Source organism: Colias philodice, chromosome 6 (assembly GCF_061535455.1).
Source record: "Colias philodice isolate Cphi_HAF_F1 chromosome 6, ilColPhil1 Martin Lab GWU primary, whole genome shotgun sequence".
In the NCBI taxonomy this organism is placed as follows: Eukaryota; Metazoa; Arthropoda; class Insecta; order Lepidoptera; family Pieridae; genus Colias; species Colias philodice.
The window spans coordinates 5,823,476-5,847,872 of NC_143091.1; the positions used below are offsets into that span (position 1 = coordinate 5,823,476).

The following is a 24,397-nucleotide window of genomic DNA, read 5'->3' on the forward strand; positions in this document are numbered from 1 at the left end:
ATATAGATTGGTATTGACCAAATTCATTAAATCGCACTGGGTTCGACATCCCAAAACTTGTTCGGTGTTTCTAGAGTAACTGGAGTATTGGCAACCTTTAAAATAGAGCCTCAATTGAGCAAATCTAAAAACCAGAGAAATCAGATGAAAAATTACTAATAGTTGTGCGTATTATTGTAGATCTACATTTATATAACTTAGGTACTATACTTAATATTTACCGTAATTGCAAGATTATCCCCGAAAGAATATGCCTGAAATAGTAATTAATAATTATCCATATTTTGCGGAATCCTGAAAACATAGCCAACATGATTTAGTAAAAAACTATTTTTCGGTAATCCAGTGGGCTTATTCTTATTTATATATAGACCTGAACCATATTTAAGTCTCATTTGGTCTTTCACATCAGTAAAATTAAAAGTAAATATACAAAATGAGTGGTTGTGGACCTCCTTCTTGCCCGCCGGTGTGTGTTCCATTCCCTAATTCTAACTGTGGACCAGCAGGACCATATTTGTGCCAGAATAATATTCCACCAACGCAAAGATGTTACCCAGTGAACCCTTGCATCAACATCTATAGCTGCCACACACAGATTATGTAACAAGAAATATAAGTGACGAATTTAACAAGATTACAATTAGTTGGAGAGAAGAAAATTATCTACTTTTATGGGAATTGCAACGTTTTTTTATTGATGATACTTTAAAGATATATTTGAGTGATGCTGTGAAATAGGTGATTCAATATAAATAAACGCTTATAAAGTTGGTAAATTTTTAAATATTTTTTATTTCCTTAAAGTTTATAAAGTTCATCATGTTTTTTCTCTTCATTACGATATATCATTATAGTCTAGAGCTTTCTAATAGCTTATTTTTTTACATCTTTTCTAGAAAAAAATTGTCGAAATTATGCCACGTCAATTCGAAACGAAAGATTTTGTTATCGATTATGGATTTAATTTATATGATAACTTAGTTAAATTAATCCTTTCCTACAATTATATTATTAGCGTGATATGAGGTAGATACCTACATGTTCAATTGTAGATAAAATGAATATGCATCAAAAATAAAAACATATTTTTTTAGATATTCAAGAGGTTTAGCATTTGGGTGCATTTTTTTCCGAAATGAAATTATTTCCACAATAAGTGAACCATCTCTTTCCTTTTTGCTTTTTTGCTCCAGCTATGTAATGAAACACTACAGGCTACATACAGGCTATCCGTCGTGCATATTTAAAAATATAAATAATATTATTAACTTTAATAAGAAATTATCTAAAAAAAATATCTATATAACCAGCAAGATTGACTGAACGAATTTTAAAGAAAAAACGGATTTTAACAATAAAAAATAAACAGAATTTAAATAGGTACCGGAACTAAATTGATAGATAACTTTAAATATTAATTGAAAATTTCAAATTCAAGAAAATATGATTGAATTGCTTTGCATGAAATGCGACCATTTCGTGAACTTATCAATCATATTTTGATGAAATGAGCAAATCTACGATATGGCCACGACATAATTAATATCTATAACCAAATTATTTGTTCTAGATTTGGTTACAGATACCAGACTAGATTACTATCAGAATAGTACTGGGGTTAATATCGCATAACACATTCTTTCTTTGGAGACCGGCTTGTTAAGTTCAGTATTGTTATGTAATAAGTTCAATTTTTTTTTAATTTATTACTTTGTAATTCTAGTTTTCTTTACTACAAACCCTTTCATATCTAATATTTAATTACTGCATTACTAGGTATACTTGCCAGAACCCACGTTTTTTTAGCAGAGCACCGCCTCGGTGACAAGATTAAATATGACTGATTATCTTTTATGAAGAAAAATGTTGAGATAAACAACATTATCTTGTTGAAAAAAAAAAACAATATCCATCAATTATTTTTAGTTAATCATATAATTATAAACTTCGATCCCAAAAAATATGGCCCTATCATGAGATAATTGATGATAATATAATTAATATGGCTTTATTGATAAGTACAATACAGTAGAGTATATATATTAAGGTGCAACATCATTTTATAGATTTTCATAGAGAACAGTTGCAAAGGAACAATGAGAGTCTTCATTTTATGTGCACTCTTCGTGGCCTCTGTTGCAGGTACTACTTATTTTTGTACTTACTTTTAAGTGTTTTCATTTAATTTTAATTCATTTTTAAACTCTAAAAAAATATCACTACCAAAATTTTCTTATTGTTTCAAAATGGTTGGATTATGTCATTTATGAAGAATTAATATAGTTGGTACGATATGATTAATATAAAATAAAAAAATAATGGGTAAATAATGCGCTCTATTTTACTTAGCAAAGTAATAATGTTGTATAAGTGTTGGACTTAAAGTTAACGTTTTTAATTTGTTATAAATTAATATATACTGTGTTGATGTTTAACTACTTAAATGTTGTGCAACTTACATAAATATAAAGATAATTAATGTTCTTTCAATATCCGCGTATATAAATGTCCTATATCGTCTATATAAATTTAAATCAAATAACATGTTTCAGGTGTTCCTGAACAGAGGATCAGCAGCGGTGTTCAAGCGAACATCGCATCATACCCTTATGCGGCTGTTCTCCTTCGCTATAACTCCGGTTCCTATGCCCAACGATGCGGTGGCGCTATCATCAACAATAGATCCGTGCTGACTTCAGTTAACTGCATTTAGTAAGTAACTAATAAGGGTAGTTACAATGATATTCATAATTACTAATTATTCATTTAATTGTATTCATGGGATTCATTTATTTACGCTCAGTTAGTATTAGTAGTATAATTTCGAAGTTGGCGAGTGCTTTGGTATAGATATTCTATTCGTCTTCACTAGGGTGGGGAATTGGAATGTATAAATATCATTAAAAACGTCTTTTATTTTTATGGTTTTATAAGTAAGTAGATAGATAGATATACTATTCTCCTGCTGTTATTTACTTAAAAATTACCAATTAAGATAATTAAAATAAAACGCTACTCGTGCTTTCTTATTCATTCGTACATACAAACATTTTGTCAGTTGCTACATGGTTGCTACCGAGTTTATTTGAGTATTAACTATTTATATAATAATTTTAGCAACGATGCTCCACGAAACTGGAGGATCAGAGTAGGATCATCACAAGCAAACAGCGGCGGACAGGTTCTCAATGTCGGAAGTTTTATAATTCACCCGAGTTATGACGTCACAGAAAGTAACAACGACGTCGCTATTTTGAGAGCTCAAAGCTTCATTAACTACGGTACAAATGTAAACCGTATTTCAATCGCTGGCAGCAACTACAACCTCAATGACAACACAGTGGTCACAGTTATGGGATGGGGTGCTATCAGAGTAAGTATATTATCAATCATGATCACCTAACCCAATTTACTGACTATTTTGTTATATTTCAATTTAATTTATACACAGAATAAATACATATTTAGCTTATATCAACAACTAGTTCAATTTTTTAAGTCGAATTGAGTTTCCATATCACATTTAATCACAATGGTTACTTTCCAGTACGAAGGACCCAGATCAAACCAGCTGTTGAAGGCTGACCTCTACATAATCAACCAAGAGACATGCAGACGCAACTACAACATCATCTCTATGACAGTAACTCAGAACATGCACTGCGCGGGCAACCCCAATACTGGCGGTGACTTCTGCGAAGGAGACGTCGGTAATCCCTTGGTGCACCAAAACGTGTTGGTTGGTATCGCATCCTTCCGCACACCCGTCTGTGGTAGACCCAATTACCCTGGAATATACACCAGAATTAACAGATACTCTAGCTGGATCCAGAGCAATGCGTAATTTAAGAAATACTGTGATATATAATAAATGCAATGCGCTCACTGTGTATCTTGTTTTCATACTATGTATTTACTTTTAAGAATCATCGATATAAAATTTAAATTTATAATTGAAATGTGACTAAGCTTTCGTATATGAAATAAAAGAAAATAATCTTAATGAATATTAAGGCCAAAAAAATACGTAGCCAGATAACAATCTATTTTTAGACATCAAATTCTGATATAAAAATGATTATTTTATTATATAGTTATTTTCTGAAGATTGATGACTGAACATATTTATTAGTCGAATTGTTGTGCTCTCGGAGAATACAATCTTAAACAGACGGAGTTAGGTTCAAGGGTCACTATTGAAAAAGGAGGTTAACTCCACCCTCCTCGATCCTACGAGAATGCTTTTATCACCGTAAACGAACCATCCATATCACGAATCCAGCTTAATTCCTTCTGTTGTTAAAAATAACCTGAACTGGAGACTTTATCATTAGAAACGTATAACTAGTATCAAAAAATATACAAACTGAACATACTCCTGAAAACCGATTACATATAAGAAAAATTAATCGTTGCACATTCATGGCATCACAATGTTATAGTAACTGAGAATTTTAATTACATTTTTAATATTTAACAAAATAAATAATATATACAAAAAAGTTTTGAGATTTGCGTTTGACGAGATCATTATGATCCAGAAACCATTGAAATCTATAGTTGTGTCAATGTGTCCTAATGTAAAAACTTCAATGTCTTATAAGTATACCTACTCACAGTTTCATCAAAAGATCTAGAATACCTTTTCCAATCCCAGAAATGGCATCTTCTAAACATAACGATACTATTGAGCAGGTTCATAGGCTGGTTTGGATAATAAAGCATGTGTTTGAAAGTAATAATTCGAATTTACCAAATATGGATCATGTACTTACCACTACTTTTGCAGTGCTTGCAATGAAACCGCACCGGAAAAGTTGCAATAAATAATATATTTGAAAGATTACCCTCACTTGTTCTCGATAAACTTAACAATATTCGTCCATTATTTTTAGTGGATGAGATTATTATAAACGTCAATCTTGTAAAAATTATCTTCCTATCGTGAGATAATTAATGTAATTTTATTGATAAGTAGATAATAGGGTATAAAACAAGGTGCAATATAAATTTATAGATTTTCATAGGTAACAGTTGTAAAGGAATAATGAGAGTCTACATTTTATGTGCACTCGTGGTGGCCTCTGTTGCAGGTACTTACTTATTGTATTTTCTTTTAAGTTTAGTTAATAAAATTATCCACCTACTCTAAATATTCATTTCAAATAATCATTGTACACAGTAATTGTAATTCTAAAAAATATTTGTTTTGGACAACACTCTAAAGTATAGAACTACTCTAGAAAACCATAATCTGCACTTTAGAAAATTATTACTATGAAAATTGATTTACTTTGAGTTACGTACTGTCTATTTTATTGTTACAGACCGGATGCTCTATATATACCGATGAATGGCTAAAAATAAACACACAGTCTAATTTTGATTAATTCTACTTTCCAGTTATATAAAAATTTGACATTTTTTTCCAAATGAATTGGTGATAAATGTTATAAACTTATAAAACTAAACATTAAACACAATGATAAATGATTGTTTGTCGCCCTACGTAGAGGGCATGGGCAGGTAGTACCTACATAAATAAATACCTTATTAGCCAAATTGTTATTTTAAAGGTCTTCCTGAACAGAGGATAATTTATGGTGTTGAAGCAGACATTTCATCCTACCCTTATGCAGCTGTTCTTCTGCGCTACAACTCAAACACCGGCTTCTACGAACAACACTGTGGTGGCGCTATTATCAACAATAGATCGGTACTGACTTCAATTAGATGCATATAGTAAGTACTAGCGGTCCGCCCTGGGCTTCGCCCGTGGTACCTACATGCTTAAACTATCCTATCTCTCAAATCGGATCGAACTACACATGGTGTGCGAATTTTATTATAATCGGTTAAGTGGTTTAGGAGTCCATTGAGGACAAACATTGTGACACGAGATTTATATACATATATTAGAAGATAAGTATGTATTCTATAATCTCTTCTATCAGAGGGCACACGACATTTGTAGAACTTTAAAAAAAAATGGTTATACTTATATGCAAGTCGGACTCACGAGTTGGGAATAAGAGAACACAACCTTTTGGGTGCTTTTGGCGAGTACTTTTGAGCTCTTAATGTACATTTTTTTTCGGATGTGAGGCGCGAGGGCCTTTGCACCTCGAGACTGTGGGGGTGTGAGCCTTTCGCCGCCTCTGATGTCATCATTCCTTAACATTCATTTAATCTTTGGGTTTTATTTATTTAGGATTAGTGAGTAAATCTATTTCCAAAGTGGTTAAGCGCTTTGATTTAATTTGTTGTTTTTCTTTAATAATTTTATATTAAATTTCAGCAATGACTCTCCAAAAAACTGGATCATCAGAGTAGGATCATCACTAGCAAACAGTGGCGGACAGGTTCTCAATGTAGGCAGTTTTATAACTCACCCGAATTATGACTTCTTCAGCGAAGACAATGATGTCGCTATAATGAGAACTCAAAGCTTCATTAACTACGGTCAAAATGTCAGCCGTATTGCCATCGCTGGCAGCAACTACAACCTTAATGATAACACATTGGTCACAATTATGGGATGGGGTGCTATTGAAGTAAGTAAATTATCAATCATTATAAACTTAGTAAAGTTGACATATCTACCTTTAAAATATACTACAAATCAATTTTTTTACAATTCATCATCACCATCATCATCGGCTCATTGAACAATTTATCATCATCGGCTTATGTCATATTATCGTCCTACTGCAGAGAAGATTATGCAAATAGTCAAACACTCTCTATTGAATGATTTCTCCCAGAAGAGATATATGTACATAAATTTTAATCACACTTTTCAGTACGAAGGACCCCGTTCAAACCAGCTGTTGAAGGCTGATCTCTTGACCATAAATCACGAGACCTGCAGACAAAACTACAATATTATTGCTGTGCAAGTATCTCAGAACATGATGTGCGCAGGCCACATAGATGGCGGAGCTGACTTCTGTGAAGGAGACGTCGGTAATCCCTTGGTGCACCAAAACGTGTTGGTTGGTATCGCATCCTTCCGCACACCCATCTGTGGTAGACGCAATTACCCTGGAATATACACTAGTATTAACCGACATACTAACTGGATCCAGAATAACGCTTAATTTAAGAGGCACTGTACTGTGATATTTTAATAAACACAATTCGTTAACTCATTATTTTGTTTTTATAAAATTGATACTTACCTTATAACAATATCGATATTTAAGATTAAAAATCTTAGGGAGGTAATTGAAAAGTGCCAAAGTATATTCTGTAGTGCAAAAGTAGGTACTATAGTAATCTGGAATACATAATTTATCATGTTGGTTTTATAGAGATAAGAAGTAGATAATCCAATATAATACATATTAATTTATTAAAAAAATCCACCCTTCACACAAGATAATATAGCTAACACGAGCTGAAAATATCAATTTGAATTTTTTGTCTCTCTGTCTGTTGTCAGCTTGCAAAGCAAGAACTGCTGGACTCATTTCGTTGAAACTTTTTAAGATTTTTGAAAGGTTTTTTGAAAATTTTTAACTTGTGTTTCATCAGAAGTTTTCCAACAGTTTTCAGTGTCCAAAAAATAGCTTCTTATAATATCATAGCATCTTTTAAGGTGCTATATTGTACAAGTATATTTATATTAAATATTATTTATGATGCTTTTTATTTATGATAGGTATTCATAAAAAAATACATTAGGTAGTACGGTGTACGGCACTAATTCGGGAAACCATTTAGCAAACGCCAAGATTGTAAAACCTTGGCACTGATTTTCAGTCGACACTGACTGGGACTAATAGACTAATTAGTACCACCAACAACTCTGTAGGTACATAGTTATTCATATCTATGTGCATTGTGCGCACTATATTTACAATACAAACAAAGAATATATTATGGGTTTTCATACTAATTATGACATTATTAACACTTCTATTGCCTTGTTATTTAGATTTCTATGGTAATAGTGTAGTATGCTGATAATAATTAAAATAAAAACCGGCCAAGTGCGAGTCGGGCTCGCGCACAAAGGGTTCCGTAGCAGCAAATATAATAAATTACAGTTAAATCAACCTATCTCAAAAACTATAAGAGATACTTTGATCAAACCAAAAATCGTTGAAAGAGTTAATTAGCATGCATCACCTCTATTTTTTTTAGAATTTTATACCCCGTAGTTATAAAAATAGAGGGGGGGGGACATACTTTTTACGACTTTGAGAGCTGATATCTCAAAAACCGTTCACTTTAAGAAAAATGTTTTTTAGAAAACTTTATATCATTTTAAAAGACCTTTCCATTGATACCCCACACGGGTATGTACATCGAAAAAAAAAATTTCATCCCTCAGTTACATGTATGGGGGGCCCCACCCCCAATTCTTTTTTTTACTATTTAGTGTCATATTTTTGTAGCGGTTCATACAACACATATTCCCATCAAATTTCATCACTGTAGTACTTATAGTTTCCGAGTAAATCGGCTGTGACAGACGGACAGACGGACAGACGGACAGACGGACATGACGAAACTATAAGGGTTCCGTTTTTGCCATTTTGGCTACGGAACCCTAAAAAAAGACAGGTTGCGCTCCGGGAGTGCCGGCAGAAGTGTACTTGATTATTAACGTTGAGCATGTTTGATATTTTGGAATGGTAATGGTATGGTCACGTGTCCTGACGCGAGTTTAAGATTTTAAGTATACCCATTACAGAAAAAGTGCTCAACGCCGCTAAAGAAGTTTTCACTTCAAAAATGTTTTGTTTTCTTGCACGCTCGTCTGATTGATCCTGATCGAATTCCCGACTTTCCGATTTATGGCCGAGATCCTAACACGAGGTTTGATAGGTACGTACATACTAGGTATTTTCAGTTAAATAATCTCTATATATAAAAATGAATCCCTATTTCCGTTGGTCACGGCATCACGCGTGAACGGCTGGACCGATTCCGATAATTCTTATTTTTTTTGATGTGTTCGTTATTGGCCGGGGAAGGATCTTATGAAAGAAAAACTCAAGAAATTTTCGCCAATCTCTATATTATATAAAAATGAATCCCTATTTCCTTTGTCAAGAAATTTGCGCCATAAATTAAGAAAATGCGAATACATAACGGCCATATTATAAACTTCACGGATTTGGCAAATTGCGCGAAGAGAGTAATACCACGTAATACGATATAGCTTAGATTGTTTTTTTTTTTTAAGATTTTATGCCGCAGTTGAGATCACTTCATCAAAAATATTTATGAGGCTGCACTCAATGGTATCCCATTTATCAAAGTCACCATTGTGAATAAAGAATTGTCGTTGTGAATAAAGAATTCAGCACATCGCCTACATTTGATTTTGACTACCTAGATTATCTTATTAAGTTGAGCAATGAGAATATGGATCGTTTTGAGTCGCTGACCAATAAATATGTATGTCAGTGTTCAAACAGTGACAATGAGCAACCGTCGCCCCATAAGTCTGACTACACAGACATACATAGTGTTAAACCCACTACCACAATTCCAACCAGTAATACTAAATACCTTTCAAAGCAGGAAATTATTATGTTGTCAGATAATATTGGTCAGGGATTTGGCGCTATGCTCAACAACTTAGGGCTTAAAGTTACTAATGATTTGTACGCCTAATAGCTCATATAAATATATAATCAAATCATTGGATCATTTCAGCTTTAATAAGAATAATATTGTAATTATATTATATGGGGACAGTTTAAATATAAATAATAAGGATATTGATATAGGATTTAAAAAAATGTTAGATATTAGTAGTAAGACTAAATGTAAATTTATGTTGTGTACCTTGCCATACCTACCTGGTTTAACACAAGAACAAAATAGATTAATTCATAATATGAATTTAAAATTGTATAACCTAACAAATCATCATCGTGATGCATTTATTTACTTTGACATTAACTTATGTATTCAATCTTTTATTTTGACAAAGAATACAGTGTATCTGCCATCTAGATATAAGCGTGAACTTGCTATGTTAATAGCATATAATATTAACCAGTCTGGTACATGTTCGGTATCAGACCATCAATCTACTATAATTTTATGTAGTAGTAATTATATACATCAACCTAGGTTAAGTGTTGATAGACAATCTAGCCCTAAGCTAGATTTAAACTAGTATATAAGACAACAGCTAAGCAGTCTTTTTCCATTGTGCATCAAAATATTCAAGGCTTGGCTAGCAAATTGTTAGAAATAGAATTGTTTTTGAATGATAACAATATTAAAATATTTTGTGTAACAGAACATTGGCTTAAACAATGTCAGTCGTTAGTAAATATTGAAAACTAGCGGTCCGCCCCGGCTTCGCCCGTGGGACATATTTACGTTTTCTCTACATAAAAACCATCCTCGTACTTCAAGGAATATAATAAAAAAAGAATTATCGAAATCGGTTCAGCCGTTCTCGAGTTATGCGCTTACCAACACATTTTGCGATTCATTTTTATATATAAGAAAGATTACAAATTAAAAAGTATATACTTTAGGACACAGGCTATTCACGGAGGTTCAGTTATTTTTGTACATGATAGTGTAAAATGTAAAGAACGAACTGACATTGTTAGTCTTTCTGTAGAACGGACCATTGAACTGTCCTGTGTGGAGCTGGAGCGTTATATTATTGTTTGCGTTTATAGACCCCCTTCCAGTGACTATAATATGTTTGAGACAGTCATGGAAGAAATATTAAAGCGTCTAAGCAGGAGTAAAAAAAAAGTTATAGTATGTGGTGATTTTAATATTGATTTACTCTTACACAAACGGCTACACGAATTGTTAATTTATTTCAGTCATTTAATCTATATAAACTTTTTAACGAACCCACACGAATTACACCTACTTCTGCAACCTGTATTGATAATATATACTGTGACTGCATCTGTTTAGAGAAAAATATTCTCAATGCATTGACTTCGGATCACTGTGGCCAGAAAGTAGTTTTTGTATGGGATTGCATACCTACATTTAAAAGGATTAATGTTAGGCCTATAACTAAAAAAGGCATTAATAAATTTAGGAATAATATTAATAAAAACCTGCCCGTACTAAATGATCAATCCTTTCCTAATAGTCCTTGTGAAATGTTTAATAATCTTTTTAATTTATAGTACATAATGAATTTGAAAAAATATTTAAAGTTAAATCTTTAAATATTACCAAGGCTTTACCATTTAGTAAATGGGCGACAGCTAGTATACATAGGTGCAGGAACATTCATAAATTGTACACCAGCGCCACACGTGCAAATACGGTCACATTATAATGTGACCCGGGAAGTAGGTACTGAAAAACGTTCTAGATTGTTCTCAGCATATTCACTAGATGACGTTTATTTATAAAATGAATTCAATATAAATAAAACACATCTTACAAAAAATATGAAAATATAATTAATACATTGTTTACAAACACTTCAAAATTAAAGAAATCAGTAACAACTTTTATTTTTTACAGACAGCAGTAAAAAACCTCCCAATTACATCTTGTAGTAACCTTGTGTTACCTCAATGGAACAGGAACATGATAACATGGATTTGGTGTTGGGCTCTGAAAGCAAATTGGTTATTATTAATAAAACCTGAATACAACTTTATTGTTTATCAAACATTTAAATGCTACGTACCTGTTTAAAGTAATTGCATACTGAATAGCGGACATTTTGATTGCGTCTATTGAAGCATTCTTTGGGAAAAGCTGACGGTCTATTAGCAAAAACGCTGTCATGAACAATGAGAGGTCTGCGTCGGGTAACTGGGTCTAGTTCGCAGTCAGGGCAGCAACTTCGACACACTGGTAAGCAAGGGTACGGTGCTGGTGGAGCTCTCGGACATATAGGCCGTTGTTTGGGAAGAATCGGCGGTGGACATTGGGGATTACAGCAAGGTAATACTGGTTGATAGCAATTTATCGGTTCGACGCAAGGACAGACCTGAAAAACAAAAGGCGTGTATATTTAGCTGAAACAAATTTTTTGAGAACTTTGAAGTGTAAAATATTAATTATCCTTTCTTTGAAAAAAAATGAGTAAAACTAAATTAGGAGTTTGTTATACTTACTGGTGGAGGATCACAAGGTTCTGGAGGTGGGCAACAAGGTAAAACCGGTGGGCAACAGACAGGCTTCGGTGGAGGATAGGGAGGTGGATCGCAAGGTGGCGCTCGGCGAGGCTTGCAACAAGGAAATATGGGAACTATAGGAGGTACACAATCCGGTATAACTGGAGCGGGTGGTGGTCTAAAGTTCGGCTTACAAATACAGGGTGGGCACGGGGTGCAGGGTACGGGAGGAGGACAGCAAGGCTGGCAACATGGCGCCGGTGGTGGACAAGAAAACGTGCACGGACCCGTCCCACACGGTAATATAGCTGGACAAGTCGGGCAAAAACACATTGAACACATTATATTTTTGTACGATTTTACTTCGTTATCATTGATTGTGCAACACTTGTTTAATTTTTATTTAATTTATATAAATATTAAAATTTTTATCAAACAATTTTAGTAAACTTGTTTTTTTAATTGAATTTATAGAATGACAAGATTTATTTTCTTCTTTCGCAGTTATTTACCACCAGTTCTAAGGCCGTGACAGCACTGCGGATATTTTTCGCGCGATTTTTATTCCGTGGTCAAAATTACATCTATACGCACTGCGGATAAAATTCCGCGCGGAATTTGTCAGTTCAATGCAGTTCACCAGCTATTACCTATGAAAATACAAATTGGAGAAAAGCAGTTTAAGCACGACTGACAAGCAAACAGTGCGAATATAGATGACTACTCCATACTGCACAAAATATCCGCGCGGAAAAAAATCGCGGGAAATCTGCACCAAATCACAGATTTGTGACTTCTAATTAGCGAATTATTTTCGGCATGGATTTTATTCCACCAGTGCGGATACTCTCATTGTATTCAATGTGTTCCAGAATTGCGGATAAAAATACGCGCATAAAATATCCGCAGTGCGTACATGGCCTTAAAGAAGAATAAAAAAAAATATAAAAAAATAGAAGCATGTCGTGACATTAACATGACATTCAATCATTTTTCTATGTAAATTATAAGTAAAAAATATTTTTTATATAAATTTATAAAATACCAAAAATGAGTGCACCGTTTTATAGTTACGACCCTTGCGTTTGTACTGGGATGCCTTGCGGCGCCTGCTACCCGTATTCAACGAAGCCTTGCGCAGCATCATGTAACGACCTGGGAAAGTGCTCCGTGTGTCCCGGTGGCGGATGTTCCCCGTGTCCCGCGCCAGTGCGGCCATGTCCAGCTCCATGCCCGGCTCCCCCAATTTTACCCTGTTTGCCCCCATGTCCACCATGTGATAAGGTAGAAATAGGAATTCAGTCATTCATTCTTATGATTCCATTAGCTCTATACTTTGGTAGCTAAACATTAACATAACAGGATATTTGAGTTTCATACTAAAGCACAAAAAATCAAATTTGCTCCTCAAATTGTACAAAAGAAACTAGATGGAAACCAATTATCTCCTGAAATATCATAGAAAAACTCTTGCTTATGGGTTTTTCTAATATAATCTTAAAACAAAATTGTTTTGGTTATACGACAATTATTAAGACTTTAATTCGCAGTTTCCAGCTTTATAAATTCAGAAGGTTTTAATTAATATTAAATACGAGCAATGACTTAAGTCTTCAATTCTTCCAAGAATATGATTTGATAATAAAATCGATTTCATGTTTTACAAGTAATTTTATATACATTCCAGCCAGCGACTCCAATTCCACCGCCAGCGCCATCTTGCGACAGCGTAGCGATACCGTGCTGCAGGCCGAACCGCTGCAGGCCGTGTCCATGCTACTGCTGCACTGAGCCCGCCTTGTGCTCTGTGAAGCGCTGCAGCCACCCCGGTGTACCTGTCTGCTGTGGTTGTTGTGGACCTTGTATGCCCATTTGGTGACGTAATAAATGATGAAAAATAAAACTGTTTCTTTATTTTATCAATCTCCAAAATTTTTAAATTTTTAACATTCAGAAATGAAATAGGTAGGAATTTGGAAACTAAATGACTGGATTAACTTCGTGTCAACTATTTATCTCACCGAATAAACTTCCCCGAATATCTCTATATTATAAAAAAATTACCAAATCGGTCCAGGCATTTACGAACAGCAATTGATATTTGTAAAAATAAAATATAGGACGTGAGTAGATAATTTTTAATTATGTAGGTAAAAATTGTTTCTACCTCTTTTTATCTTTCATTATCGTATGATGTTTTCCATTCATTTTTAATTTATAATTTATTTAGATAAATTAATTATCTATCCATACTATCCATACTAATATTATAAATGCGAAAGTAACTCTGTCTGTCTGTCTGTTACTCAATCACGCCTTAACTACTGAACCAATTTGCATGAAATTTGGTATAGAGATATTTTGATACCTGAGAAAGGACATAGGATAGGTTTTATCCCGGAAATCCTACGGGAACGGGTTTTTATTTCAAAACGCGGGCGAAGCCGCGGGCGGAAAGCTAGTCAAAATATAAATTACGCTAACACGAGATAAGTCATATTCAAGTTATCTAAGTTGATAAGAATTGTCTTTTAAATGGCTTAAAATGAGATATTGTTATTATAATAGCTTGATTAAGCTTATCTTATTTAGAGAATCTGCCTCACAACCTAATAAATTGTTTGTTTTAGTTTTATGAGAAAAAAATAAATAAAAAGTAAATACGATTTTTTTCTGGTCTAGTTTATTCCACACAGAATACGAATAAAGCATTTTACTTAAACAATATTACATCACCATTTTCAATGTTTTACGCGATAAGTAAAAGAAAAAAGAATTAAAAGATAATACAAGAGTATTTTGAATAAATTAATTCAGATGCCATAAAAGTTCTATTACGCATTGGCTTGAATCCAAGCGGTGTATTTATTAATATTTGTATAAACGCCAGGGTATTCATCCAAGCCACAGATAGGGGTGCGCCAAGAAGCGATGCCGATCAGCACAGCGTTATTGTGAACCAAAGCATTGCCGAGGTCTCCTTCGCAGAAATCGACTCCACCGCTAGGGCTGCCAGCGCATATCATATTGTCTGTCACTTCCATAGAAAAGATGTTATAGTTTATACTGCAAGTCCTATGATTAATGATCCTGATATCGGCCCTGAGCATCTGGTTGGATTTTTCTTGTTCGTACTGAAATAAAGAAAATGGAAATATATTTAATATTTTGCTTTAGAACTGTTTTTGAGGGTTCGAGTAGGAATTCACTCTACTTACTGCAATAGCACCCCATCCAACAGTGGTCACTGGAGTGTTGTCACCGAGAATATATCCGGGGCCGGCGATACCAATGTTGGTAATATTTGGACCGTAGGTAATAAATGTTTGAGTTCTCAGAATGGCAACATCGTTGTCACTATTGTACACAGTGAATTGTGGGTGAACAATGAAGGATTCAACTGTGTAAAGGACTCCTCCGCTGTTGGCCAACGACGACCCAAGCCGAGCGCTCCATAGCCGAGGTGAATCGTTTCTAAAACATTAATGATCAGGTTAAATGTCAGCATTTTGTCTTCAGAGACATGTTAAATTTTAAATTATAAGAGCGATCTTAATCAGTGTTAGTTTACAATATTTTTTTTTCTTTTTTCTCGAGAAAATTTTTAATTTATTTATGTAGATACATATTTATTTAATACCTACCCATAAGACACACTAACATTACAGTTTCCCAATTCGATAGTGTTTTCTATATTAATTACATTCTATGTTAGTTATATTATCATTATATTGATTATATTGAAATAAAACATAAGATTTTTACATTACTTTTTATAACATACCTACTAGCTTTCCACCCGCGGCTTCGCCCGCGTTTTCAAAGAAAAACCTGTTTCCGAAGGATTTCCGAGATAAAAGCTATCCTATGTCCTTTCTCGGGCATTAAAAATACCTCTATACCAAATTTCATGCAAATTGGTTCAGTAGTTAAGGCGTGATTGAGTAACAGACAGACAGACAGAGTTACTTTCGCATTTATAATATTATAGTATGGATTACAAAAAAACTACTCGCGTGAATTCACCCCAAGTGCAACAAAATATATCCGTTTGGAGTGCTATTTCATTGAGTGAACGAAGGAGTGCACACGTCATAATTGCCTGACCTGGCAAGTTGGTGCGAGCGGACGGCCCCACCAGCAGGGACGACACCATCAGCGGCGACCCAGGGCCACCATCTGGTACATACAAATATATTTTACCCAAAATGTCAGCATTATATTGTATGCTATCTCTAAAAATTTTGAACAGGTACAAGATTATAAATTTATAAAGAATAGAAAAAATACACATGTAACTAAATAAATATAAATGTATTAATAAATAAAAATAATTAGACACATAAAACTGAAAGTATAGAATAAATTCGATTGCTCTGGCGGGTCACGAGTGGCTGAGTTGGTCAGGCATCCGCCCCGGAATGGCGCGAAAGGATGCGGGTTCGAGTCCCGCCTCTTGATCGAATGTTGTCTATCTTATATATAAAATTCTCGTGTCACAATGTTAGTCTGCATACTCCTCCGAAACGGGTGGACCGATTCTCATGAAATTTTCTGTGCATATCGGGTAAGTCTGAGAATCGGCCAACATCTATTTTTCATATGTACTACGGGCGAAGCCGGGGCGGGCCGCTAGTATTCTTTATAAAGTTATATTTATAAAGCATTTGAATGCCATAAAACCAAAATATCAATTTCAACAGGTACAAGATTTACGCCAGCTCGTTATATCCCACGATGCCCAAAACGAATAAAGTCGGATATAAGCAGATAGAAACGTGTAGTTCAACATAAAATTTTGTACTTTTCGTGCGGAATTCTTGAAGTAAATTAAAGTAAGTTGTAGTTATCACATTAATGTAAAATAAAGCTTAGATTTGTACATACAAAACGCAGTTAACAGAAGTAAGAATGGATCTGCTGTTGATGATAGAGCCGCCACATTGTTGTTCGTACGAGCCGATGACGGAGTTGTAGCGCATAAGCACAGCCGCATAAGGGTGTGATGAGATTTCTGCTTCAACGCCTCCGATAATCCTCTGTTCAGGTAGACCTTAACAAAAATATGAGGATACTAGCTTTCCGCCCGCGGCTTCGCCCGCGCAGTTTAAGAAAAACCCGCATAGTTCCCGTTACCGTGGGATTTCCAGGATTGCATCATTTTCCCGGGATAAAAAGTAGCCTATGTCCGTTCTCGGGTATCAAAATATATCCATACCAAATTTCATGAAAATTGGTTCAGTAGTTCAGGCGTGATTGAGTAACAGACAGACAGACAGAGTTACTTTCGCATTTATAATATTAAAAGTATGGATTAAATAATAATTATTAGGTGGTATGTAAAACGAATTGTTATAGGTACATACCACGCGCTGACTTGTTAGTCAGAACTTAACGCGATGAGCGTGGTATCAAATAAAATTGATCCAAATTGTAAAAAATGGCGAATTAAAATTGGAGTTCTAGTTCTTTAAAGTAAGCAAGGAATGATATTTGCACACCTAAAATGTAAAAACATATTGCACGCCTCATAAGCGAAGCGTTGAGGTGGGTACTACTGTCACTTCGCGCAAAACATCTGATTTTTCAAACTTAAAATGTCTTTATGTATCATACATTGCACTTGTAAGATAATACATACACACAAATATTAAGAAAAAACACTATTTTTAACGTTCATGATATTTTTGATGTCATTTTTGTTATTTAAACTAGTTAAAAAACAGTTTAAAAAAGTTCTGTCTTGGACGTCCGTGTGTCTGTATGTGCGGATCCTTTTTCTTGTTAACACGATAGCGACCGAAATACTTTACTAATCGAGTCTTTTTTTTTCTCTTACGCTTGAGTATGCTCAGGAATAGAACCCTTTCATTTTTCAGGGTCTGATTCGATGTGGTTTAATTGTTATTAAATAAACAAAAATAATAATTAATAAATATTTATTAAAAAAAAATTATGAGGCGTGCACTTTTGGATTTTCCAAATTATATTTTTTAATATATTTTTCTCTGTATAATACCAATATTTATTACTACTTACCTGCAACAGTTGCTACTAGAAGAGCACACAAAATATAAGCCCTCATGATGCTTCACTGAGTAATGACCTCAAGTATTTTAGTTATTATGCACCATTTTGTCTTGAATTAGAGATAAAAATTATCATCAATTTTTTTGATAACATGACAATGACGATTCCTGCACAGGGGTTCCGTACTCAATTTCTAAATAAGTAATTTAAATTATGTGGGCGAATCAGTCTCTCTCGTCCCATCACTCATTTCAAGTCAGCCACGTGACCACTTTCTCATTTTCAGGAATTAAGTGCATAAAAGTGTGTATTAAATTTTAACTTGCAGTATACGCACGAGCGTAGAACCAAGGTTCTGGGTTCGATTCCCGCTCAAGACAAAGAAAAAACAAATGTCTTGGTCTGGCAGGACATAGAAAGCTGATCACCTACTTGTTCCTAAAGAAAACTGATCAGTGAAACAGGTGTAGTACGATTGGGTGGATTAAAAAAAACTTACATAAGATGATCCATTTATCTATAATTTACCTACTTTGAAACATGTTTAAATAACGTCAACGATGCGATAATAATTGGCTTAATATTTCTTCTTTATCATTATCCGATTACTGTAAGCTGTAGTACCTAAACGCTACAAAAGATGTTGCCAAAAAAATGGATTATCCTTTAACAGCAATTATCACTATCACTACATAGTATAAAACAAAGTCGCTTTCCCTGGCCCTATGTCCCTATGTCCCTTTGTACGCTTAAATCTTTGAAACTACGCAACGGATTTTGATGCAGTTTTTTTTTAATAGATAGAGTGATTCAAGAGGAAGGTTTATATGTATAATATCATCCATTAAATAGTGGAGAAGTACTGTTATTTTTGAGGTTTCTAATGTGATGTCGTAAAAAATTGCATTTTTTCCGCTTACATTGCAAACGCAGGCTGAACCCTACGAGTTTTATCAAAATAATGTACTAAGTATTATACACATTGAAAAGGTCTACAGAAAAGTCCGCGATGGTATATGTCTATCTCTTATGGATAACCCACAATAACTTTTTTTTGTCATTTACTTTTTACGACAAATAATGGCTAATTTTCGAAGCGATTTTAACCAATACAGAATTAATCCTTAACCAGTTAAATACCTTGAATACATTATTCATTTAATATAGATCTATATGGCCCTTTACACCGTATGATTTAAGTGAATATTTTCGAAGATATTACAGATTTAAAAATTGCGGGACGTAGCGTTTGCGGCGGTACGGGCCGGCCGCCCGGCTATGTATTTTATAACCGTGCGAAGCCGGAGCGGGCCGCTATGTTTTTATATACAACGTTCACAATTTTTCTGTAGTGTATTTAGTATCAGCATTGCACCCGTGCGAAGCCGGGGCGGGTCGCTAGTCACAATATAAAGAAGAATTTATGAAAATAAATTTTCCATTTTTATTGGTAAAATTACGGTACAACTCATTGGGGTATTATTACTACGTAATTACGTATAGAGGAGACATCACGAACAAAATGTGTGCTGCAAGCGCGTCGGCGCGGGGCGGCTTGTGAGTCATAGATTAAGCGATGTCATCGACATACCGCTATAGAGGCGAGACTTTGTAAATATGTATTTTGCTTAATACTTATCAATTAAGAACAATCAATGTAACAAAAAAAAAATAATCTAATAAATATGTAAATTATTACTTAATAAACTTATCATTTAAAAACTTTTCAATTAAAACCAATCAATGTAACAAAAAAAAAATTGATACATAGGTAGGTAATTTATTTTCATCTTTCATGATTTAACTTTTTTCAAATAATATCCACGTACAATATTTTTTAAATGTGTAAAATTATTTTTTTCCACTATAAAAATTTACGTCATCTAATATTACTATCTATATTTCTTTCATACCCAATCTTGTACCCAATGCCGTTTCTCAAATTTTTGGTCTATGACAATTGACAAATGACGTAAAATGGCGCCCGCCAAAAATTTTGCTCGAACCAAGTTTTAACAATGATTATCTAATTAATTACCGATGAAAAGTTATTTCTTTGCACTTTGCCTTATTTCTTGATTATAAGTGCAATATCGCAACACACTCGAGGGCATATTAATTGATGAGTTTCTTGGTTTTTTGCTTTAAAACAAACGAGACATGAACGCGACCATCGCACTAAAGCGACTGAGTGCAGTTAAGCCATATGGCTTATGTTGAGCGGAACATAATATGTGATGTAGGCGGTGTCGTCTCCATATGTATATCTCAATGGTACAACTAGAGTCATAACAAGATCTAGAGGCTAGTGATGTTTGATTTTTGAAATCTAAATGTGGTAAGTGCAAAAAAATTTATTAACATTATGATCATAAAAACCAAATTAAAACCCTTAAGTAGATGTTTAATTACCAGAAAATCCAGAAATAAAAAAAAATTGGATGTTAATCAACATTTAATTCAGTCCAGTAACTCGCATATGTACCTAGTAGATACTTTTAATGACCTATGTAAGTCGCTGGGTGGCCTATTAGACATAAAATATTATAATTATTCACTTTTAGCTTTTCGCAGAAATATTACTAATTTCTTGGTTGGAACAAAAATAAATAGCATAAATAATTTTTAACGATTTCTTCTTATAATCTTGTAATTATATGTATTTAAACACTTAAGTATACATCATTCTACTAATCATTGTTTGTTGTTTAGATTTCATTGTTGTATTTTTTTATGGTGTGTCTAAATAAATAAATTAAATTTAGATTATTATTTGAAATCACAGTTTGAAATAATATACGTAATGAAGAATTGATCTCAAAATCTATGGAGAATAATGTTATATTGTAAATGGAAGAATTGTAGGTCATTTTAAGGCCTTTAATAAAAAATTACTATTTTTTAGTTTTCATCAAAAAAGTTAATTTTTCACATTCATTCATCTTCATTTCTTGGCAGAAAACTGTTGACAAAAATTGGCCATTTTTTTCCACAAGTATAATTTTAACTAATCAGTGTTGTCAGTATTTACTATTTACCGACAATTATTTTACCGACAATCTCGGTAATTTTTACTTAAAATCGAATACGAAGGTCTTATTGCGGGATGAGTTCCTGTCCGGTCTTTTTTTGGAAGTATTGATAAAGTTGTTAAACCCTAGTTAAGCTGTACTAAAGTATCAAAGACGTTAATCTGTCTGTTACGTGAAAAACCATTGAAACAGGAAGAACATGGGCTATTTTTTTTAAACGAAAAATGACGGAATCGCTGGCAACAGCTAGTGAATTAATATTTAGATAAGTAATAATCATATAGGAATGGTTTTGTTAAATATAAATAAATTAATAAATCTATCAATAAGTATATAAATTACGCGTGATAGCTAACAGTCATATTCAAGTCTTTTTGTATGAAGTTTCCTTACTGTATGTATCTGTATATTGTATCTAAACTGAGTCTCCTAAATGGCTTAAAATTAAATTAAGCTTATATCCAGCTTAGAGAATCTGCCTCACAATTTTATAAATTGTTTGTTTTAGTTTATTATAAGAAAAATAAATAAATAATACGGTATTTATGATTTACTTTATTTCATATACCTAAATAATTGTCAAACGTAAATTATTAAACTTTTTCATTTTCAATTTTTTACAAGATAGCAAAAGAAGAAAACGTAAAAGTATTCTGAATAAATTACTTCAGACGTCTTCATAATTAATTTATGCATTGGATTGAATCCAGGCAGTGTGTTTATTAACACTGGTATAAACGCCAGGATATTCAGCTAAGCCACAGCTGTAATAGGTGCGCCAAGAAGCGATGCCGACCAGCACAGTGTTATTGTGAACCAAAGCACTGCCGAAGTCTCCTTCGCAGAAGTCGACTCCACCGCTAGGGCTGCCGGCGCATATCATATTGTCTGTCACTTCCATAGAAATGATGTTATAGTTTTGTCTGCAAGTCGTATGGTTAATGATCCCAATATCGGCCTTGAGCAGCTGGTTTGATCTTTCTTGTTCGTACTGAAATAAAGAAAATGGAAATATATTTAATATTTTGCTTTTGAGCTGTTATTGAGGGTTCGAATAGAAAATACTATTCACTCTACTTACTCCAATAGCACCCCATCCAACAATAGTCACTGGAGTATTGTCACCGAGAATATATCCGGAGCCGGCGATACCAATGTTGGTAATATTTGGACCGTAGGTAATAAATTTTTGAGTTCTCAGGATGGCAACATCGTTGTCATTATTGTACACAGTGTATTGCGGGTGAATGATGAAGGATTCCACTGTGTAAAGGACTCCTCCGCTGTTGGCCAGCGACGACCCAAGCCGAGCGCTCCATAGCCGAGGTGAATCGTTTCTAAAACATTAATGATCAGGTCAAATGCTAAAGACATGTTAAATTTTAAATTATAAGAGCGATCATAATCAGTTTTAGTTTAAACTTTTTTTTCTCATGTGAAAATTTTTAATTTATTTATGTACATATTTATTTATTTAATACCCATAACAAACACTAACATTACAGTTTCCCAATTCGATAGTGGTTTCTATATTAATTACATTCTATATTAGTTATATTATCATTATATTGGTTACATTGAATTATAACATAAGATTTAAAAACAGTACTTTTTAATATAACATATTACAAAAAAGCTACTCGCGTGAATTCATCCCAAGTGCAACAAAATATATCCGTTTGAGCTATTTCATTGAGTGAACGCACTCGTCATAGGTGCCTGACCTGGCAAGTTGATGTGAGCGGACGGCACCACCAGCAGCGGCAGCACCCGCAGCGGCGTACCCGCGCATCCATCTGGTACATACAAACACATTTTACCCAAAATATCCGCATTATGTATCCTACCTTTAAAACATTTTGAACAGAAACAAGATTTACGCCAAGTCTCCACTCTCCTCTAACCGTCAGCTCGTTATTTCCTACCATGCCCAAAACGAATAAAGTCGGATACATACTGTATAAGCCACAGACATAGTATAAGCGGATAGAAAGGTTAAATCCCCCCCATCCCCCCGTAATATACTATGTAAGTTCGGAATTCTTGAAGCAAATAAGGTAAGTTTTATTATCACATTAATCCCTACTAATATTATTAATGCGAAAGTAACTCTGTCTGTCTGTCTGTTACGCTTTCCCGCTTAAACTTCTCAACCGATTTTGATGAAATTTGGCACAGACAATCTTTAGACCCTGGGAAAGAAAACCTTTTATCAAAACACCACGCGGGCGAAGCTGCGGGCGGAAGCTATTGTTAAATATAGGTTATATATTTTGTACATACAAAACGCAGTTAACAGAAGTTAGTATGGATCTACTGTTGATGATAGAGCCGGCACATCGTTGTTCGTACGAGCCGATGACGGAGTTGTAGCGCATAAGCACAGCCGCATAAGGGTGTGATGAGATTTCTGCTTCAATGCCACCAATAATCCTCTGTTCAGGTAGACCTTAACAAAAATATGAGGATATTGAATTATCATCAGGCGGTACGTAAAATGAATTACAATTCAAAAGTTATGCGATGAGCGTGGTATCGAATAAAATTCATCCTCATTGCAAAAAAAAAACTGATTTATTAAAATTGGAGTACTAATTCTTTACACTTAAGTAAGGAATTGAACCTATTTTTTTATATTTTCTTCACTGTATTAACACAAATATTTATTACCACTTACCTGCAACAGTTGCTACTAACAAAGCACACAAAATATAAGCCCTCATGATTCTTCAGTGAGCAGTGAACTCAAGTATTTTAGTTATTATGCACCTCACTATTTAAACTCTATTTTGTCTTTAATTAGAGATAAAAAATTATCATCAATTTTTTCGATAACACGACAATGATGATTCCTGCACAGGGGTTCCGTACTCAATTTCTAAATATTTTAAATTATGTGGGCGTAACTATATAATTCTCTCGTCCCATCAGTCATTTCAAGTTAGATGAGCGCATCTCATTTTCGGGAATTAAGTGCATATTAATTGTTTTAATATGATTGTATTAAAATTTTACTTGCAGTTTATGCACGAGCGTAGAATCGAGGTTCTGGATTCGATTGTCGAAGTTCTGGGAGAAAAACAAATGTCTTGGTCTGGCAGGACATAGAAGGCTCCTAAGACATAGAAGTTCCTAAATAATCAGATCAGTGAAACAGATATATAGTATATATAAAAATGAATCGCAAAATGTGATGGTAAGCGCATAACTCGAGAACGGCTGAACCGATTTCGATAATTATTTTTTTATTAT

The 24,397-nt window shown here is 33.9% G+C and overlaps 5 protein-coding genes across 5 annotated transcripts; 3 read left to right on the forward strand and 2 right to left on the reverse strand.

Annotated features, from left to right (window-relative positions):
* The first annotated feature begins 2,057 nt into the window (after positions 1 to 2,057).
* Positions 2,058 to 3,895, forward strand: LOC149487715 (trypsin, alkaline C-like). The gene is made up of 4 exons (XM_089695885.1): positions 2,058 to 2,145; positions 2,556 to 2,715; positions 3,121 to 3,376; positions 3,551 to 3,895. The coding sequence occupies exons 1-4, from the start codon at positions 2,100 to 2,102 to the stop codon at positions 3,845 to 3,847; spliced, it is 759 nt and encodes a 252-aa protein (XP_089552011.1). The 5' UTR covers positions 2,058 to 2,099; the 3' UTR covers positions 3,848 to 3,895.
* A 1,105-nt stretch (positions 3,896 to 5,000) lies between these two features.
* LOC149487716 (trypsin, alkaline C-like) lies at positions 5,001 to 7,129 on the forward strand. Its single transcript, XM_089695886.1, has 4 exons — positions 5,001 to 5,096; positions 5,580 to 5,745; positions 6,302 to 6,557; positions 6,807 to 7,129. The coding sequence occupies exons 1-4, from the start codon at positions 5,051 to 5,053 to the stop codon at positions 7,101 to 7,103; spliced, it is 765 nt and encodes a 254-aa protein (XP_089552012.1). The 5' UTR covers positions 5,001 to 5,050; the 3' UTR covers positions 7,104 to 7,129.
* A 4,397-nt stretch (positions 7,130 to 11,526) lies between these two features.
* On the reverse strand, positions 11,527 to 12,425 carry LOC149487717 (uncharacterized). The gene is made up of 3 exons (XM_089695887.1): positions 12,084 to 12,425; positions 11,651 to 11,956; positions 11,527 to 11,574 (listed from the first exon to the last, which is right to left on the reverse strand). Exons 1-3 carry the CDS (start codon positions 12,423 to 12,425, stop codon positions 11,527 to 11,529), a joined length of 696 nt encoding a protein of 231 aa, XP_089552013.1.
* Positions 12,426 to 13,133: 708 nt separating this feature from the next.
* Positions 13,134 to 13,962, forward strand: LOC149487718 (uncharacterized). Its single transcript, XM_089695888.1, has 2 exons — positions 13,134 to 13,367; positions 13,771 to 13,962. The coding sequence occupies exons 1-2, from the start codon at positions 13,134 to 13,136 to the stop codon at positions 13,960 to 13,962; spliced, it is 426 nt and encodes a 141-aa protein (XP_089552014.1).
* A 955-nt stretch (positions 13,963 to 14,917) lies between these two features.
* LOC149487719 (uncharacterized) lies at positions 14,918 to 23,868 on the reverse strand. The gene is made up of 9 exons (XM_089695817.1): positions 23,823 to 23,868; positions 23,429 to 23,594; positions 22,870 to 22,941; positions 22,227 to 22,482; positions 21,942 to 22,136; positions 16,971 to 17,122; positions 16,191 to 16,262; positions 15,302 to 15,557; positions 14,918 to 15,217 (listed from the first exon to the last, which is right to left on the reverse strand). Exons 1-9 carry the CDS (start codon positions 23,866 to 23,868, stop codon positions 14,918 to 14,920), a joined length of 1,515 nt encoding a protein of 504 aa, XP_089551943.1.
* Between the last annotated feature and the right edge of the window lie 529 nt (positions 23,869 to 24,397).

Bases quoted from the DNA above. Each gene is read 5' to 3' on its own strand.
- LOC149487718 (XM_089695888.1), top strand. From the start codon at position 13,134: ATGAGTGCACCGTTTTATAGTTACGACCCTTGCGTTTGTACTGGGATG. The intron at 13,368-13,770 runs GTAGAAATAGGA...TATACATTCCAG, and splicing joins CATGTCCACCATGTGATAAG to CCAGCGACTCCAATTCCACC.
- LOC149487716 (XM_089695886.1), top strand. From the start codon at position 5,051: ATGAGAGTCTACATTTTATGTGCACTCGTGGTGGCCTCTGTTGCAG. The intron at 5,097-5,579 runs GTACTTACTTAT...GTTATTTTAAAG, and splicing joins CGTGGTGGCCTCTGTTGCAG to GTCTTCCTGAACAGAGGATA. The intron at 6,558-6,806 runs GTAAGTAAATTA...CACACTTTTCAG, and splicing joins TGGGATGGGGTGCTATTGAA to TACGAAGGACCCCGTTCAAA.
- LOC149487719 (XM_089695817.1), bottom strand. From the start codon at position 23,868: ATGAGGGCTTATATTTTGTGTGCTTTGTTAGTAGCAACTGTTGCAG. The intron at 22,483-22,869 runs GTCAGGCACCTA...TTAATGTTTTAG, and splicing joins CGCTCACATCAACTTGCCAG to AAACGATTCACCTCGGCTAT. The intron at 16,263-16,970 runs GTATGTACAAAT...TGTATGTACCAG, and splicing joins ACTTCTGTTAACTGCGTTTT to ATGGTGGCCCTGGGTCGCCG.
- LOC149487715 (XM_089695885.1), top strand. From the start codon at position 2,100: ATGAGAGTCTTCATTTTATGTGCACTCTTCGTGGCCTCTGTTGCAG. The intron at 2,716-3,120 runs GTAAGTAACTAA...TAATAATTTTAG, and splicing joins ACTTCAGTTAACTGCATTTA to CAACGATGCTCCACGAAACT. The intron at 3,377-3,550 runs GTAAGTATATTA...GTTACTTTCCAG, and splicing joins TGGGATGGGGTGCTATCAGA to TACGAAGGACCCAGATCAAA.
- LOC149487717 (XM_089695887.1), bottom strand. From the start codon at position 12,425: ATGTGTTCAATGTGTTTTTGCCCGACTTGTCCAGCTATATTACCGTGT. The intron at 11,957-12,083 runs GTAAGTATAACA...TTTGTTTTTCAG, and splicing joins AACCTTGTGATCCTCCACCA to GTCTGTCCTTGCGTCGAACC. The intron at 11,575-11,650 runs GTACGTAGCATT...ATTTGCTTTCAG, and splicing joins TATGCAATTACTTTAAACAG to AGCCCAACACCAAATCCATG.